We start from the raw sequence: 14,350 nt of genomic DNA, 5'->3' as shown, positions 1-14,350 counted from the left end.
TGTGGGGAAAGAAATGCAACACAGCTTTAAGGCTGTGCAGAATTAAAACCATATTCCAGGGCTCCCCGGCCATTTTACAGCTCCCAGGAAGGATCTCACCCTTCAGGAATTCTCCCTTGGGGTTCAGCAGTGAGGAGCCCCAGGATTTAACGGTGGGAATAAGCTGCCTCCCAGGCTCTGCAGCCTTCTTTCTGTTTGCCACAGAAGAAAGAGGCTTCCTCCTACAGCCACAGGGGCAACGCTTCCTTTCCCAAAGCATCTCACTCAAGTGGGTGTTTCCTGAATTACAGAATTACACTGGTTCAGTGGACAATTAATACCTTTAATTCACCTGTTCCCAGCCCAGTCCAAGGACTCTGGGCTCCTGGGATAACATTTTGGATAATTTCTCTCTATCCAGACAGCTCTTCTCCGTAACACACATCACAAATTGTCCCACGTCAACGCGTTTTCTCTCCCACACGGACTCACAGCCAGCAGTACCTCCAAACTCCACCTCTCCAAATCCACAGGCACTGGTGAATGCTGTCTAACACGGAAAAGAACTCCCAGCCGCCTCCCTTTTCCTGGGAGGGGCTCGGGATGGCTGTGCCACAGCCTCCTCCTGCCACCAGGGCCCGGCACAGAGCCGCGGGTGCTGCCCCGGCCCAGCGAGGGGACACCCAGCGGGCCGTGGGGGACATCCTATATGGAATGCATCACGGAGCCCCTGATGTTCCTGCAGGGCCAGCTGACCAGCGGCACGTGTGTGTCCTGCATGTGACCTTCCTGATGCTTCAGCAGGCTCCTCTTGAGCACGAATCGCTTGCTGCAGAGAGGACACTGGAAAAGCCTCTCTCCCGTGTGCCGGCGCTGGTGGTTCAGGAGGTAATCCTTCCTCCTGTAGGTTTTGTCACACTTGGAGCACTTGTAGGGCCTCTCTCCCGTGTGACTTGTCTGGTGCCTAACCAGCCACGAATGGCAAACAAAGTTTTTCCCGCAGTCGCTGCAAATGTAGGATTTGCCCCGGCCCTGGCTCTGCTGCTGGGCAGGGCTGCCCCGGGCCAGGGGCGGCTCCCAGCAGGGGCTGGATCCCGACGTGTCCATGGGGAAGCTCTCCTCGTTTTCAGCAGGTTCCCCTGTGCCCAGGCTGTCCTGGTCACGGGGCCTGCCTGTGCCCAGAGGAGTCTCTCCACACTCGGAGCGGGGCCCTGGCCCCTGGCAGGAGGTGGGAGCAGCTCCCGGGCCCATTCCCTTCTCTCCCGTCTCTCCAGGGTGTGGGTGCAGCAGAGGGAACATCCTCTCACACGTGGGGCCTGGAAACATCACCCCTTCTCCCTGTGGTGCCTGAGGCTGGTCCTGCTGTGGGCAGCTCCTCTCACACTTGTACACACAGGGCTGCTTTTCCAGGCTCTTTTCCTGAGCACTAAAGAAATCGTACTGGGCATCACCTCCAAGGCTGCTCCCGTTCCCGCTGGTGGTTGTTTCCATCATTTCTGAATTCCACTGACTGTCCCATGTCACTCCATGGCTGGGATCTTTGGGAAATCCCTCTCCCGGCCTTCCTGGTACCTCTAAGTCACAGGTCTTGTGCTCTAAGCAATCTGCTGGATGGTTCCCGTTCAAATTTTCATCTGAAACAGAGATTTCAGAGATTTTTAGTTCAGGAATCCCCTTGGGAATGTCCCTGCCACACCTCTAATACTGAGGGGGAAACAAAGTACCATCACCCACTGAAACAAAATTTCCAGGAAAATAGAAGGACTTTTTTCAACTGTATTCTTTAAAAATCTACATTAAAAAAAAAACAAAAAAAAACCTCCACTGCTGCAGTCTCAGATTCAGCCTCTCACTCAGATAACAGAGCAGACACTGCCCCACCTCAGCGTTCCCAGCTGCTCTCCAGAGTCCACGCAGGGTCCTGGAGCCAGCCCAGCAAGTCACAGAACTATGGAATCTCCTGAGCTGGGAGACACCCACAAAGACGGAGCCCAACCCCTGGCTCTGCACAGACACCCCAACAATCCCACCCCGTGCCTGAAAACGCTGTTCAAATGCTCCCTGAGCTCTGGCAGCCTTGGAGCCGTGCCCATTCCCTGGGGGAGCCTGTTTGGTGCCCAACCACCCTCCGGGGGAAGAAACTTTTCCTGATATCCAACCTAAACCTCCCCTCTGCTCCCAGGAGCTCGTGCTGTCTAACGAGCACCTGTTTTTTAATGAACAGCCTTGGAAACCTACTTTTCTTGCCTGAATAACAACCCAAGTGGAGTAATATTTCTGTTATGGAACTTTCAAGGAAAGTCACTGACTTGAGTTGCAGCCAGGATGGGAAATCACTGTGTGATTAAAGCCCACTCTCTTGTGGCCCTATAAACTGTGGTCCAAAGTGAGACCCACTGAGCTCCCAATTCCCAGAAAATAAGGGAATGTGTGTCCCAAACACTGATAAACTGGATGGCCCTGGAGCTCTGAGAAGGAACAAGATTTGGCTGGAGAAGGGGAGGCCATGTGGAGACAGGGCAGCAATTTCTGGGACAAACATCCTTGTTGTAGCTCCTGGAGACAAGCACAACACAGAGCAAAGGCAGGAATGAGGTCAAGAATTGGGAATGGATTACAAGGAGGGGAATCAAGACCATCAAAAATCCCCAAAGCCTGTGAAGAAAAGGTTCTCCCAGAAAGGCCTGGAAGAACTGACTGCATAGGAAGTGAGAAAGCTGTCTTCAGGGCAGGGAATCCTGATACTGAGGGTGCCCTCCATCCCCTCGGCCACATCCTGATAAAGACATCCAACAGAATGGCCCCAGTACTGAGCCCTGGGGACACCACTGGTGACTGGCCACCAGCTGACATCACTCCCTTGCCCAGCACTCCGTGGGCCCAGCCCTCAGCCAGGTTTTTATCCAGATAAAAGCAGCACAAACTCGATCCATGCAGCCTGAGCACAGCTCTGGGCTTGCCTCAACACAAGCCCAAGCCAGCGCCTCTGAAAGCTTTTGGCCGGCTCAAGGGGGAGGGAGCCACTTCAGCTGACAGAACCCAAAGATTTTGTGACCAAATATTAACCAGCAGACTGAGGTTTGTCCCAGTACTCTCAAGGTTAACATCGAAAGGTTGTGACATTTCATGTAGTATTAAAAAAGACTCTAAACTGGATTTACTGTCCCCGAAATCCCAGCTGAAATCCATTACTGACCTGCACTTGGATCTGCAGAGATTTCCTCTTTCTCCAAGTCCTGTTGTTCAGAGCAGGGTGGCTCCTCCTCTTGTTTAATCCAGGATGAAACATGCGTTGCATAAATCTGAAATCCTGTTCATTGGGGAGAATTTACACAACTGAGAAACACCAGGGGAAGGCACAAAGCCTGGATAATTCGGGAATACACAACAGTAACAAAGCGTCGGGGAAGGCACAACAGGAAGAGCCATTTAAGGGGTAATTCCTGCACTGGAGCTTTTGGCAGATCCTCACCTGTGTCAGGATCTCTCGGGAGGTCCTCACCCTCTGTGCCTGGCAGCTCCCTGGCATCCACCTCGCTGCCTTTCCTGGTCTGACTGGATGCCTCAGGCTCATAAAATCCTCGCTCTGTTAAGGGAGGAAATCCAGGAGAAGTGTATCATACCTGCCTAAACTCGGGATTTCACAAGGCTGAAAACCTGCTCTAGTCTGGGCTTTGTTTGGAGGTTGCCATGCCAAGCCAAGCTCCTCAAAGCCCAGTTTCTTTAAGAAACCTGTTAGAAAGGGCTAAAAATCCCAGTTGGCTACAAACACAGGAAGTACAGCTCCAGTGGAGCCAACAGGCAGCACTAGTACCTTTGTAAAGAGTGAGGAAAATCTGCAAAGCAGAGCAGCTGATTTGTAAAACAAAGAGTTTCCAAGTGAGAGGGCAAAGAAAGGGCAGCATTTCAGAGGAGTCTGTGTGCTCCTCCTTACTCAGAAAAACCCCAGAAGGGAAGGGAGGACTGAAAAGGCAACCTGAAGAAATTTAGAGGAGGATGAAACACCTCCTCATCCACACTTGGATAAAAAAACAGCCATGCAGCCACAAACTCCAAAATATCTGTGACAAGGGAAACGGACAACACCAGCCCTTGCCTGTCGGGTCTGCTGGCAAGTCTTTTCAAAAATCCTTAAAGATTTGGAATACATGAGCAGAGGTGGGGGGAAAAGCCCACACACAGCCTGGAATTTAATCCCTCTGTTTCGTTTTCCCTCTGAGGTGTGCAGTTACTCACCTGGGCAGGGCTCTCTAGGAGTTCCTGCAGCCTCCTTCTCCCGATCTGCAGTACACAACTCTTCCTCTTGCTTAATCTGGATTATGCTGTCCTCTGTTAACAGGAACCAGTGTTATTTTAACACCGTACAAAATTAATTCCAATTGTCAGCCCAGCCCAGGCAGATCTGCTCTGTTCTAGCTCACATTCCAGAGAAAGCCTCACTCCAGTTCTAGTTTCTGCTGACCAAGGCCTCCTGAAATGCTGGTTACAAAACCCTCAGCAAATGTTTGAGCCTGAGAAATGCACAAAATTTTCATGCAAGTGAAAACACGTTCTCCATGGCCCCAGGAGAGGCCAGAGCCACTTGAATTCTTGTTCTTGAGTTTCGTTTCTCTCTTGGGCTGCTGGAGTTCTGTCGTTTCCTTTTCAATCCCTCTCAGTCACACATCACTTCTCACCCATCTCACTCATCAGAGAAACACTCACGGGAAGAGAGTTTTTAGAGAGTAAGTTGTGAAACTTATAGACAAAAGAAAACAAAAGTCTGTGGAATAAATAAAGAAAAGCAGATGGGCCAGTGCTCTGCACTTTTACAGTGCAGACCTGGCCAAGGGGACTGGTGGATTTCCCAGGAGAGGGAAAAGAAGGGTATGATGGAGCATCCTGGAAAGGCTGGTGGGGACGGAACGCCTGGCAGCAGCAGCTGGAGACCAAACTCAGCACAGCAAGTACCTTGGAGAGATGCTGGTGATAGAATAATGGAACTGCTGAGGTTGGGAAAGCCCTTCAAGGTCATCGAGTCCAACCATTCCCTCAGCACTGCCAAGGCCACCAGTGACCCATGTCCCCAAGCACCATGACCACAGAGCTTTTAAATCCCTCCAGCAATGGGGACTCCACCACTGCCCTGGGCAGAGCCCTTTCGAGGAAGGAATTTTCCCAAAATCCAACTAAACCTTCCCTGGCACAACTCAAGGCTGTTCCCTCTCCTCCTGTCCCTGTTCCCTGGGAGCAGAGCCCAATCCCCCCGGCTGTCCCCTCCTGTCAGGGAGCTGTGCAGAGCGTGACGGTCTCCCTGAGCCTCCTTTTCTGCAGGCCAAAACACCACCCACGCGCCAGATGTCCCCAAAACCTGGCAGGAGCTCGGTGTCCCACATCCCTCTCCCACCCACCGGCCCTGACACCACTCACCGGCGCTGGTGTCCGTGGGATTCCCTCTCACATCCTGGTCCTCGCAGCTCTGGGCACTCAGCCGGTTCCTGCCCTCCACTGCGGCCTGCGTGTTGTGTCCAGCGGCGTCAGGCCCTGCGGGAGCGGTGGGTGAGGGATGGCCGGGGGACACCATGGGGCTCCTTCACTGCCCGCCGTGATCCCGGCCACGCTTACTGTGTCCTGGCCACACGTGCGCCTGCACCTTGACCCACAGCGTCCCATGAGGAAATAGGATTCCCCTCAGAGACAGGAGGGAACAGGATTCCCCTCAGAGCTGTGAGGGATTGGGGTCCACTCAGAGCCATGAGAGAACAGGATTCTCCTCAGAGCTGTGAGGGATTTGGGCCCACTCAGAGCCATGAGGGAACAGGATTCCCCTCAGAGCTGTGAGGGATTGGGGTCCACTCAGAGCCATGAGGGAACAGGATTCACCTCAGAGCTGTGAGGGACTGGGGTCCACTCAGAGCCATGAGGGAACAGGATTCACCTCAGAGCTGTTGGGGATTGGGGTCCACACAGAGCCATGAGGGATCAGGATTCCCTTCAGATCCATGAGGGAACAGGGTCCACCGAGAGCCAGGAGGCAGTAGGATTCCCTTCAGAGCCATGAGAGAACAGGATTCTCCTCAGAGCTGTGAGGGACCAGGGTTCCACCCAGAGCCATGAGGGATCAGGATTCTCCTCAGAGCCGTGAGGGAACAGGGTCCACTGAGAGCCATGAGGGAACAAGATTCTCCTCAGAGCTGTGAGGGATCAGGGTCCACCCAGAGCTGTGAGGGATCAGGATTCTCCTCAGAGCCATGAGGGATCAGGGTCCACCCAGAGCCATGAGAGAATAGGATTCCCTTCAGAGCCATGAGGGAACAGGATTCCCCTCAGAGCTGTGAGGGATTGGGGTCCACTCAGAGCCATGAGGGATCAGGATTCCCTTCAGATCCATGAGGGAACAGGGTCCACCGAGAGCCATGAGGGAATAGGATTCCACTCAGAGCCAGGAGGGATCAGGGTTTCACCCAGACCCATGAGGGAACAGGATTCCCCTCTGACCTGTGAGGGATTTGGGTCCACTCAGATCCATGAGGGAACAGGGTTCCACCCAGAGCCATGAGGGAACAGGATTCCCCTCAAACCTGTGAGGGATTTGGGTCCACTCAGAGTCATGAGGGAACAGGATTCCCCTCAGAACCATGAGGGAACAGGATTCCCCTCAGAGCCAGGAGGGAACAGGTTCCTCTCCAATCCATGAGGGCCAATTTCCTCAGAGCAGTGAGGGAAAAGGGTTCCAACCAGAGCCATGAGGGAACAGGATCCCCCCTCAGAGCCATGAGGGAACAGGATTCCCCTCAGAGCCATAAGGGATCAGGGTCTACCAAGAACCATGAGGGACTGAGGTCTACCCAGAATCACAAGGGAACAGGATTCCCCTCAGAGCTGTGAGGGATTGGGGTTCTACCCAGAGCCATGAGGGAACAGGATTCACCTCAGAGCTGTTGGGGATTGGGGTCCACTCAGAGCCATGAGGGATCAGGATTCCCTTCAGAGCCATGAGGGAACAGGGTCCACTGAGAGCCAGGAGGGAATAGGATCCCCTTCAGAGCCATGAGAGAACAGGATTCCCCTCAGAGCTGTGAGGGATCAGGGTTCCACCCAGAACTATGAGGGATCAGGATTCCCCTCAGAGCTGTGAGGGATTGGGATCCACCCACACCTGTGAGGGATCAGGATTCTTCTCAGAGCCATGAGGGATCAAGGTCCACCCAGAGCCATGAGAGAATAGGATTCCCTTCCGAGCCATGAGGGAACAGGATTCCCTTCAGATCCATGAGGGAACAGGGTCCACCAAGAGCCATGAGGGAATAGGATTCCACTCAGAGCCAGGAGGGAATAGGATTCCCTTCAGATCCATGAGGGAACAGGGTTCCACCCAGAGCCATGAGGGAACAGGATTCTCCTCAGAGCCAGGAGGGAACAGGGTCCTCTCCAATCCATGAGGGCAAATTTCCTCAGTGAGCAGTGAGGGATAAGGGTTCCAACCAGAGCCATGAGGGAACGGGATCCACCCCCTCAGAGCTGTGAGAGATCGGGGTTCTGATGCCTTAAATTTTAGCTTTTGTATTTTCCAGATTCTGTACTGCATTTGTACATAACTCTGAACTTCATATAAAGCGTTATCAAGTTCTCCTCACAGTTCAGTCAGACAAAACAATCCTTTTCCAACATGAGAACCAAGGACACAGTTACAGCTTCAGGCCCAAAAAGCGCAAACAACAGCGAATCGAGGAGAGCAATCTGGGAGGATGGGACTGCATGACTGAAACTGTAATTGGACAATAAACCCCAATACGTAAATGGACCAAAACTGATAGAAGTGTGAAAACTTGTGACTGGTTTGTGACATCTTGGGTGTGGCCTTGGCCAAGCTCCTGTACTGCCCAAGGTGCATCCTTTGAAGGCCTCTTTAATAAATACCTACTTTATTCCTTTAACTCTGTCCAGCCCCTGTTCCAGGTAGCCTCTTTAGGCATCAGTTCAGCCCAGAGCCGTGAGGGAACAGGGTCCTCTCAGAACCATGAGGGGTCAGGGTCCCATCCGAGCTGTGAGCAGCCTGGGGATCCTCTCGGAGCTGTGAGGGATTGAGGATCCTCTCAGAGCCATAACGGAACTGGCTCCCCTCAAAGCAGTGAAGGATCCGGGATCCTTTCAGAATTGTGAGGGACTGGAGCCCCCTCAGAGCCGTGAGGGATCAAGGATCCTGTCAGAGCCACGAGGCACTTGTGGCTTCTTTCACAGCTCTGAGGGACTGTGGTCCCTATCCATTTAGGTGGGATACTGGGAAAATTCCTTCTTGGAAAGGGCTGCCCAGCCCTGGCACAGGGTGCCTATGCCTAAAGGGATTTAAAAGCCCTCTGGATGTGGCACTTGGGGACATGGGTTAGTGGTGCCTTGGCAGTGCTGGTAAATGGCTGGACTTGACAGTCAAAGGCCTTTCCCAATCTCAGCCATTCCATGATTCTGTGATTCCTGCAAGCATCACTCTGCCCGTGCACAGGGACAATCTATTCTTCCTCTCAGTCCTGAAGAAGCAGTGTCTTTCTGTGACACTTCACATTTTGCCTGGCATTCAGGGCTCTATTTTTTGCAATTCAAACAACACAAATCCCAAAATAGCTCAGAGATTTGCTACAAATACATGTATTTGTCTCTGAAATTCAGGAGAGTTGGGCTGGAACAGACAAACCGTGACTGACTGTAAAATACTGTGTCACCTCAAAGTCAGCTTCAAAAAATGATGAAACATGGAGCATGTAAAATACAGAGACAGCCCAGAAAGGGCATCCCAGGTTGTTTGTAGAATAATCCAGGAGTGCTGCTGAGATGATCCCAGACAGAACTCAGGATATTCTGGTCACAAGGGAATCACAAATCTCCCTCCACTGCTTCACGGGGCCACAACTTTGCCTCTTTATCCCAGAATACATCCTGCTCTTAAGGAATCCTGGAATGGTTTGGGTGGGACCTGAAAGCTCATCCAGTGCCACCCCCTGCCATGGGCAGGGACATCTTCTACTGTCCCAGGTTGCTCCAAGCCCTGTCCAAGGTTTCCTTGAACACTTCCAGGGATGGGGCAGCCACAACTTCTCTGGGAAACCTGTGCCAGGGCATCTCCACCCTCCCAGCCAGGAATTCCTTCCCAATAACCCTCCTAACCTCTGCCAGCAGGAAGCCTTTGCCTCAATATTATCCTGCAATTTAGGGCACTAAGATAATTTAAAGAAACAAAGCTATAAAATGTTCTGATTCGAGTTCTGACTGTACCAAAACACGGAGTGTAATTTCCCCTCTTTCGGTACTAAAGCAGCAAATCAGCCAAAATTTTAGGGAGAGTTCTAAACTCATTTGTTCCTGAGCGAGATTTGACCAAGCAGATTGTGACTGGAAGTTGGTTTCCATGTCCAACAATTAAATCCACAAGGAGATGAAATGCAGCAAGAACCCCAAGAGTTCCATTGTTATGGCACCACTGAGTCAAGAGGTTTGATGTCTCCATGAAATTTTGATGAGAGATGAACTGCTGATTTCATAGATTTCCTCGGGAGGGAACAATTCCATTCAAATCATCTGACAGCCCACAGAACCCATGGATTCTTGGATAAGAGCAAGCTAAAAATGCTCTTCACAACTGAGCATTTTGACTGAAAACCCAAGTTTTATGCTGAACCAAAAAGGATAAACTTTTCCACGGGAAGCTGATTTTTGTGTGACCTAAATAATAATGAGGTCATTATTTAGGTGTTTTGATTTATTAATTCTGTTTATTTTCAAATTCTCTCCTCTCCACTCTCTATATTTGGATCTCAATCTCTCTATAAATTGCAATATTCTACCACTCTTGTGACAGCACTGACAGGGACTCTGGAGGGCAATGACCCCCCCTGAACTCATGTTCCAGAACAAACAGCTGCTGTCAAAACACAGGTCAAATGCACCAAGAAATTAAAAAAAAACCCTCAAAACAAACCACAAACTAAACATTTTTTCTCTTCCTGGACTCAACCCATCACGACCACAACACTGAAAAGTTTTGCTGACTGCAGGACTGATGTGATCTGGGTGAGAATTGTATTGTGAGCTTATTCACACCCTATTTTTAGACATTTTTACACTTCAGGCCTGTTTGGATCTTGGATGCACACACAGAGAACCATTCTCCTGCTCAGGTTCCACCACAGTATTTAAAAAAAATTAAAAACAATTGAACCCCACGAGGCTGTTTTTTTTTTTTTTTTTTTGATTTGAGGTTAGCTTCTGTCTCTCCATCCATAAGGCACAGTACTAAAAACTACCACTTACAGCAGGTAAAATGATTAAAAAAAAAAAAAATTGAAAGAAAGCATTTAGAACTTCACAGGCTTAATGTTAGTTTTATTAAAAATCAAGTCTTTACTGCTGCAAATTTAATCAGCATTTTTCAAATAGACAGAAACAAGTTCCCTGTCCTGAATTGCTCTCAGGTTAATGATCCCTCGTATTCCGAGGGGTTCATTCTGGGTATGCCAGTCTCCTCACCTGCAGTGCCTCATCCTCCCAGCACTTTCACCTTCCCAACGATAAAACTCTCCCCAGGCTTCCTGCCCACCTCAGCACAGCTCCTGCTCTCTCCCCACTGCCCCCCTGCCTCTCCTCAGCCCCACATCTCAGCGTGCACTGTCCCACAGCAGGAATGTCAGGGATTGCCACATCTCCAGCAGCACAGGATGCTGTGGGATCGCTCAGGACTCACCCACACCAAGCTTGGAAAACTCCACGCCCTCCACGGCTCCCTGCTCCTTTGCATACGGCTTTTCCTCCTCTTCCTGCTTCACGGTGACAGCGAAGCTGGGCTCTGGAATGCTGCAGTCTGCTGAGGAAAAGAGGAAACTCCTTTATTGGGAAAGAGGAAACTCCACTGGTTATGGCAGCCCTACTGGACTCCTCCCTTGCTGCCCCAGGAAGTTTGTGCCCACCCATCCACCCTGGTGCCATACACACAGCCTCTCCAGAACCTCCCATTCCTGCCTCTGGGAGCTCTGCTCTGCCCTGCAGGGAAGTGGTTCCCCCTGTTCCCCCCAGTTCCAGAGGATCCTCCACACCCTCGAGCCCAGGCCCTTCCACAGCACTCACCATGGCCAGGTTCAGCCAGCCCTGCTCTTCCCGACTGGTTTTCCTGAGCTTCTCTGCTGTCCCAGCTGCTCACATTGAGTTCAAACAGCAGAGCCTCTGCCAGTGACAGAAATCGTGGAATCAGATCACAGAATCCCAGGACGGTTTGGGTTAATCTTGTTCCACCCTCTGCCACAGGCAGGGACACCTTCTACTATCCCAGGCTGCTCCAAGCCCCATCCAACCTGGCCTTAGATACTTCCAGAGATCCAGGGGCAGCCACAGGGCAACCTGTGACAGGGCCTCACCATACCCACAGCCAAGAATTTCTTCCTGAACCATAATCCTAAAAATCAAACCCGTTACATTTTTTTTTAATCACCCTCTGTTACTCCCCTTGAACCTGCTCCTTTTGAGATCCAAGAAGTTCCCTCTGAGCAAACCAGGACCATCACCTTGTGCCAGCCTCTGTAGGATTAAAGCTTTAATTCATCCCTTGCCTGCACCTGGTTCTGCTGGGATCTCTCTGGGAGCCACCTCCTCCTCATTGCAGGGCGCTTCTCCTCCCTGGAGCCGGGACAGGAGGGCAGGTTCGGAGATGACATCGTCTGACAAGGAACAGAGAAAGGAATGTTTCCCTGCTGCATCCACAGGGAGGAACACACCCAGCTGCGCTCCCCAAACCAGCTCCTTCAGTTACAACACCTGGCTGGGCAGCACAGAGAGTCCTCAAACACAGGCAGCGGCCTCTCTGTGTTCCCACAAATCTGCTTCCAACATGTGGGAAAGATTCCCTAATGAGAAAGTGCCGAAAACTGACCCAACAGCAACACTCACCCAGCGGCACCAGGGCTTCTCTCTTCCCTGTCAGCACCTTTCCATACAGCTCCCTCTGCCACTCCTCCAGGTTCTCCCACTCCTGAGTGGAAAAGCCAGTGGCATCGTTTTCCAAAGCCACAGCCGGGGCCTGCAATCCCAAAAGTGACACTCAGCACCGCTCCTGGAACACAGAGAATCCTACTCTGTGTCAGCAAAAGAAAATTCCTGCCTTGGGGCATCCTCTGGACACTGAGAGTAACAGTTTGGATCTTTGCTAAACTTTGGGAGATGAGTTGTGTATCCCACAATATTCTCACTTCCCCCTGAAGCCTGATCCCATTCGGGACCTCAGAGTGGGGAAGAACTTCCCGTTGTTGGTAAAAGCGTGACAGCCCAACCTTTTGTAGGGAAAACCAGCTGAATATAACAATACACGGGGGCAATCACTTCCTGCTCCGTGCCTTCGCACGACAGGCGACAGAGGAAATCTTGGCGGAGATCGTGGAATGATTTCCATGGCGGAAAGCTGCCGGGAGAGGTGAGAAGCAGAGGAGCCTCTGCGCTGTCCCTGTCCCCCCCAGACCCCTTAAGGACCCTCCCGTTACCTTGGGGGCCTCCACCCCGGGGGGCAGCCGCAGGATGCAGAGATTCCTGTCCTTCAGCAGGTTCTCCATGTTCTCCAGGCGCCGCTGCAGCCGCCCGTACTCCTGCATCAGGGTGCCCAGCGCCGCGCACTTGCTCTCCAGCTGATTCCCGAACTCCCCGACCATCTTCTCGCAATCCAGGTGCTTCTTCTCGCTGTTCCCGGCCCGGTGCTCCAGGCTGAAGAGGCGGGACGCGTGTGCGGCCACGCTGCGCTCCAGCGCCTGCACGGCCGCCACCACGGTCCACAGCGAGATGGTGCTGCCGCCCGCCAGCTCCATCCCCGCAGCGGCACACACGGAGCGCACCGCGGACACGCTGCGGCACCGCGGCCGGCCCAGGGACACGGCGGGCCGGGAGAGCCCCGCTTCGGCCGCCGCTCGCCGGGGCCGGCCCGGACCTTCCCGTGCCTCCCGCACCGGAGCTGGAGCTCTCCGCTCGGACCTGCCCTGGCTCCTGCCCTTCCCGGCCGCCGCCTTTCGTTGCCGCCAAGAAGCGCCGCTTCCTCTTCCTCCTCCGCTTCCGCCGCCGCCGCCACAGCGGCCCCCGCCGGCCGGCAGCCCCCGCGGTGATTGACAGCTGTCACTCACCGGGAAAGGGCTGACGCGGATCGGAGCGGCAGGAACCTTCTCCGCGGTTCCACCGCAGCGGCGCTTCCCCGCGGGACACGGAATCCCAGAATTCCAGAATGGAAGGGAGCACAGTGGGCACCTGCTGGCTGCACGTCCCTGCTCCAGAGCACAGGGCACAGGATTACATCCTGACAGTTCTGGGATATCGCCGGTGAGGGGACTCCACAGCCTCTCCGGGCTCTGCTCAGGGCTGGGCACTGCCCAGGGCAGAAGTTGTGCCTCCCGTGCAGGGGCAATTCCTGGGATCAGTCCCTGCCCGTGGCTCTGGTGCCATTGCTGGGCCTGGAGCAGAGCTTGGCCCTGCTCTGACCCTCTCTGCACACAGGGACAGACAGGGACACTCAGGGACACCCTGGGACATCCAGAGCTGAGGGCCCCTCTTAGCTGGGGCTCTTCTCCCGGCTGAGCAGCCCCAGCTCCCTCAGCCTATCCTGGGCACGGAGATGCTCCAGGCCCTTCCTCAGCTCCAGGAGCTCCTGTCACTGCTGTGCTGAGGAGCCAGGGCTGGACACAGCACTCCAGTGGTGCCCCCAGGGCTGGGCACACGGGCAGGATCGCTGCCTTTCCTGCTGGCAGTGCTCTTCCCAATGCACCCCAAGATCCCATTGGCCTCTTGTCCCCAGGACACTCTGCTGGTTCAGGGACAGCTCATTGTCACCCAGAACCCTCAGTTCCTTCCCCACAGAGCTGCTCCAGCAGATCACCCCCAGCCTGTGCAGGTACCTGGGGTTGTTCCTCTCCAGGTGCAGCACCTGCACTTGTGCTTGTTAAATTCCACAAGTTTCCTCTCTGCTCATCTCTCCAATCTTCCGAGGTCCCTCTGAAGGGCCACACAGCCCTCAGGGGCATCGGCGGCTCTTGCTAGCTTTGATCCCTCTGGAAGCCTCCTGAGGAGGCAGCGACCCCCTCACCCAGGCAGACAATACCGAGCCCAGTCCTGCACGTACACCCCGTGCCATTGACCCCAGACCCTCCGGGAGCTGCCACTCAGCCACTTCCCCATCCATCCATCCGTCCATCCGTCCGTCCGTCCGTCCGTCCGTCGTCCATCCATCCACGCCACCCCTCCGGGAGCTCGGTGCCGCCCCTCCCTCCCCTCCCCACCGCCCATCCATCCGCCCGTCCCACCCCTCCGGGAGCTCGGTGCCGCCCCTCCGGCGGCGTGTCCCGTGCGCGCCCGCCCCGGCCGCTTCGGCGCGGGGCCATGG

At 53.7% G+C, this 14,350-nt stretch overlaps 1 protein-coding gene across 1 annotated transcript; it reads right to left on the bottom strand.

The window, feature by feature from the left end:
• LOC120754120 (zinc finger protein 282-like) lies at positions 1-12,791 on the bottom strand. The gene is made up of 10 exons (XM_040067360.2): positions 12,474-12,791; positions 11,887-12,016; positions 11,556-11,657; positions 11,071-11,166; positions 10,691-10,810; positions 5,389-5,502; positions 4,216-4,308; positions 3,452-3,565; positions 3,176-3,289; positions 1-1,613 (listed from the first exon to the last, which is right to left on the bottom strand). The coding sequence occupies exons 1-10, from the start codon at positions 12,789-12,791 to the stop codon at positions 685-687; spliced, it is 2,130 nt and encodes a 709-aa protein (XP_039923294.1). The 3' UTR covers positions 1-684.
• Positions 12,792-14,350: the final 1,559 nt, after the last annotated feature.

The sequence above is a fragment of the Hirundo rustica genome, chromosome 1 (assembly GCF_015227805.2).
Source record: "Hirundo rustica isolate bHirRus1 chromosome 1, bHirRus1.pri.v3, whole genome shotgun sequence".
Classification (NCBI taxonomy): Eukaryota; Metazoa; Chordata; class Aves; order Passeriformes; family Hirundinidae; genus Hirundo; species Hirundo rustica.
The sequence above is the reverse complement of the archived record's forward strand: the minus strand, read 5'-3'. Positions and strand labels throughout refer to the sequence as shown.

Excerpts from the sequence above, each read along its gene's own strand:
- LOC120754120 (XM_040067360.2), bottom strand. The coding sequence starts at position 12,791 with ATGGAGCTGGCGGGCGGCAGCACCATCTCGCTGTGGACCGTGGTGGCG. Across the intron at positions 11,658-11,886 it reads AGAAGCCCTGGTGCCGCTGG|ACGATGTCATCTCCGAACCT; the intron begins GTGAGTGTTGCT and ends GTTCCTTGTCAG. Across the intron at positions 3,290-3,451 it reads CCCGAGAGATCCTGACACAG|GATTTCAGATTTATGCAACG; the intron begins GTGAGGATCTGC and ends CCCAATGAACAG.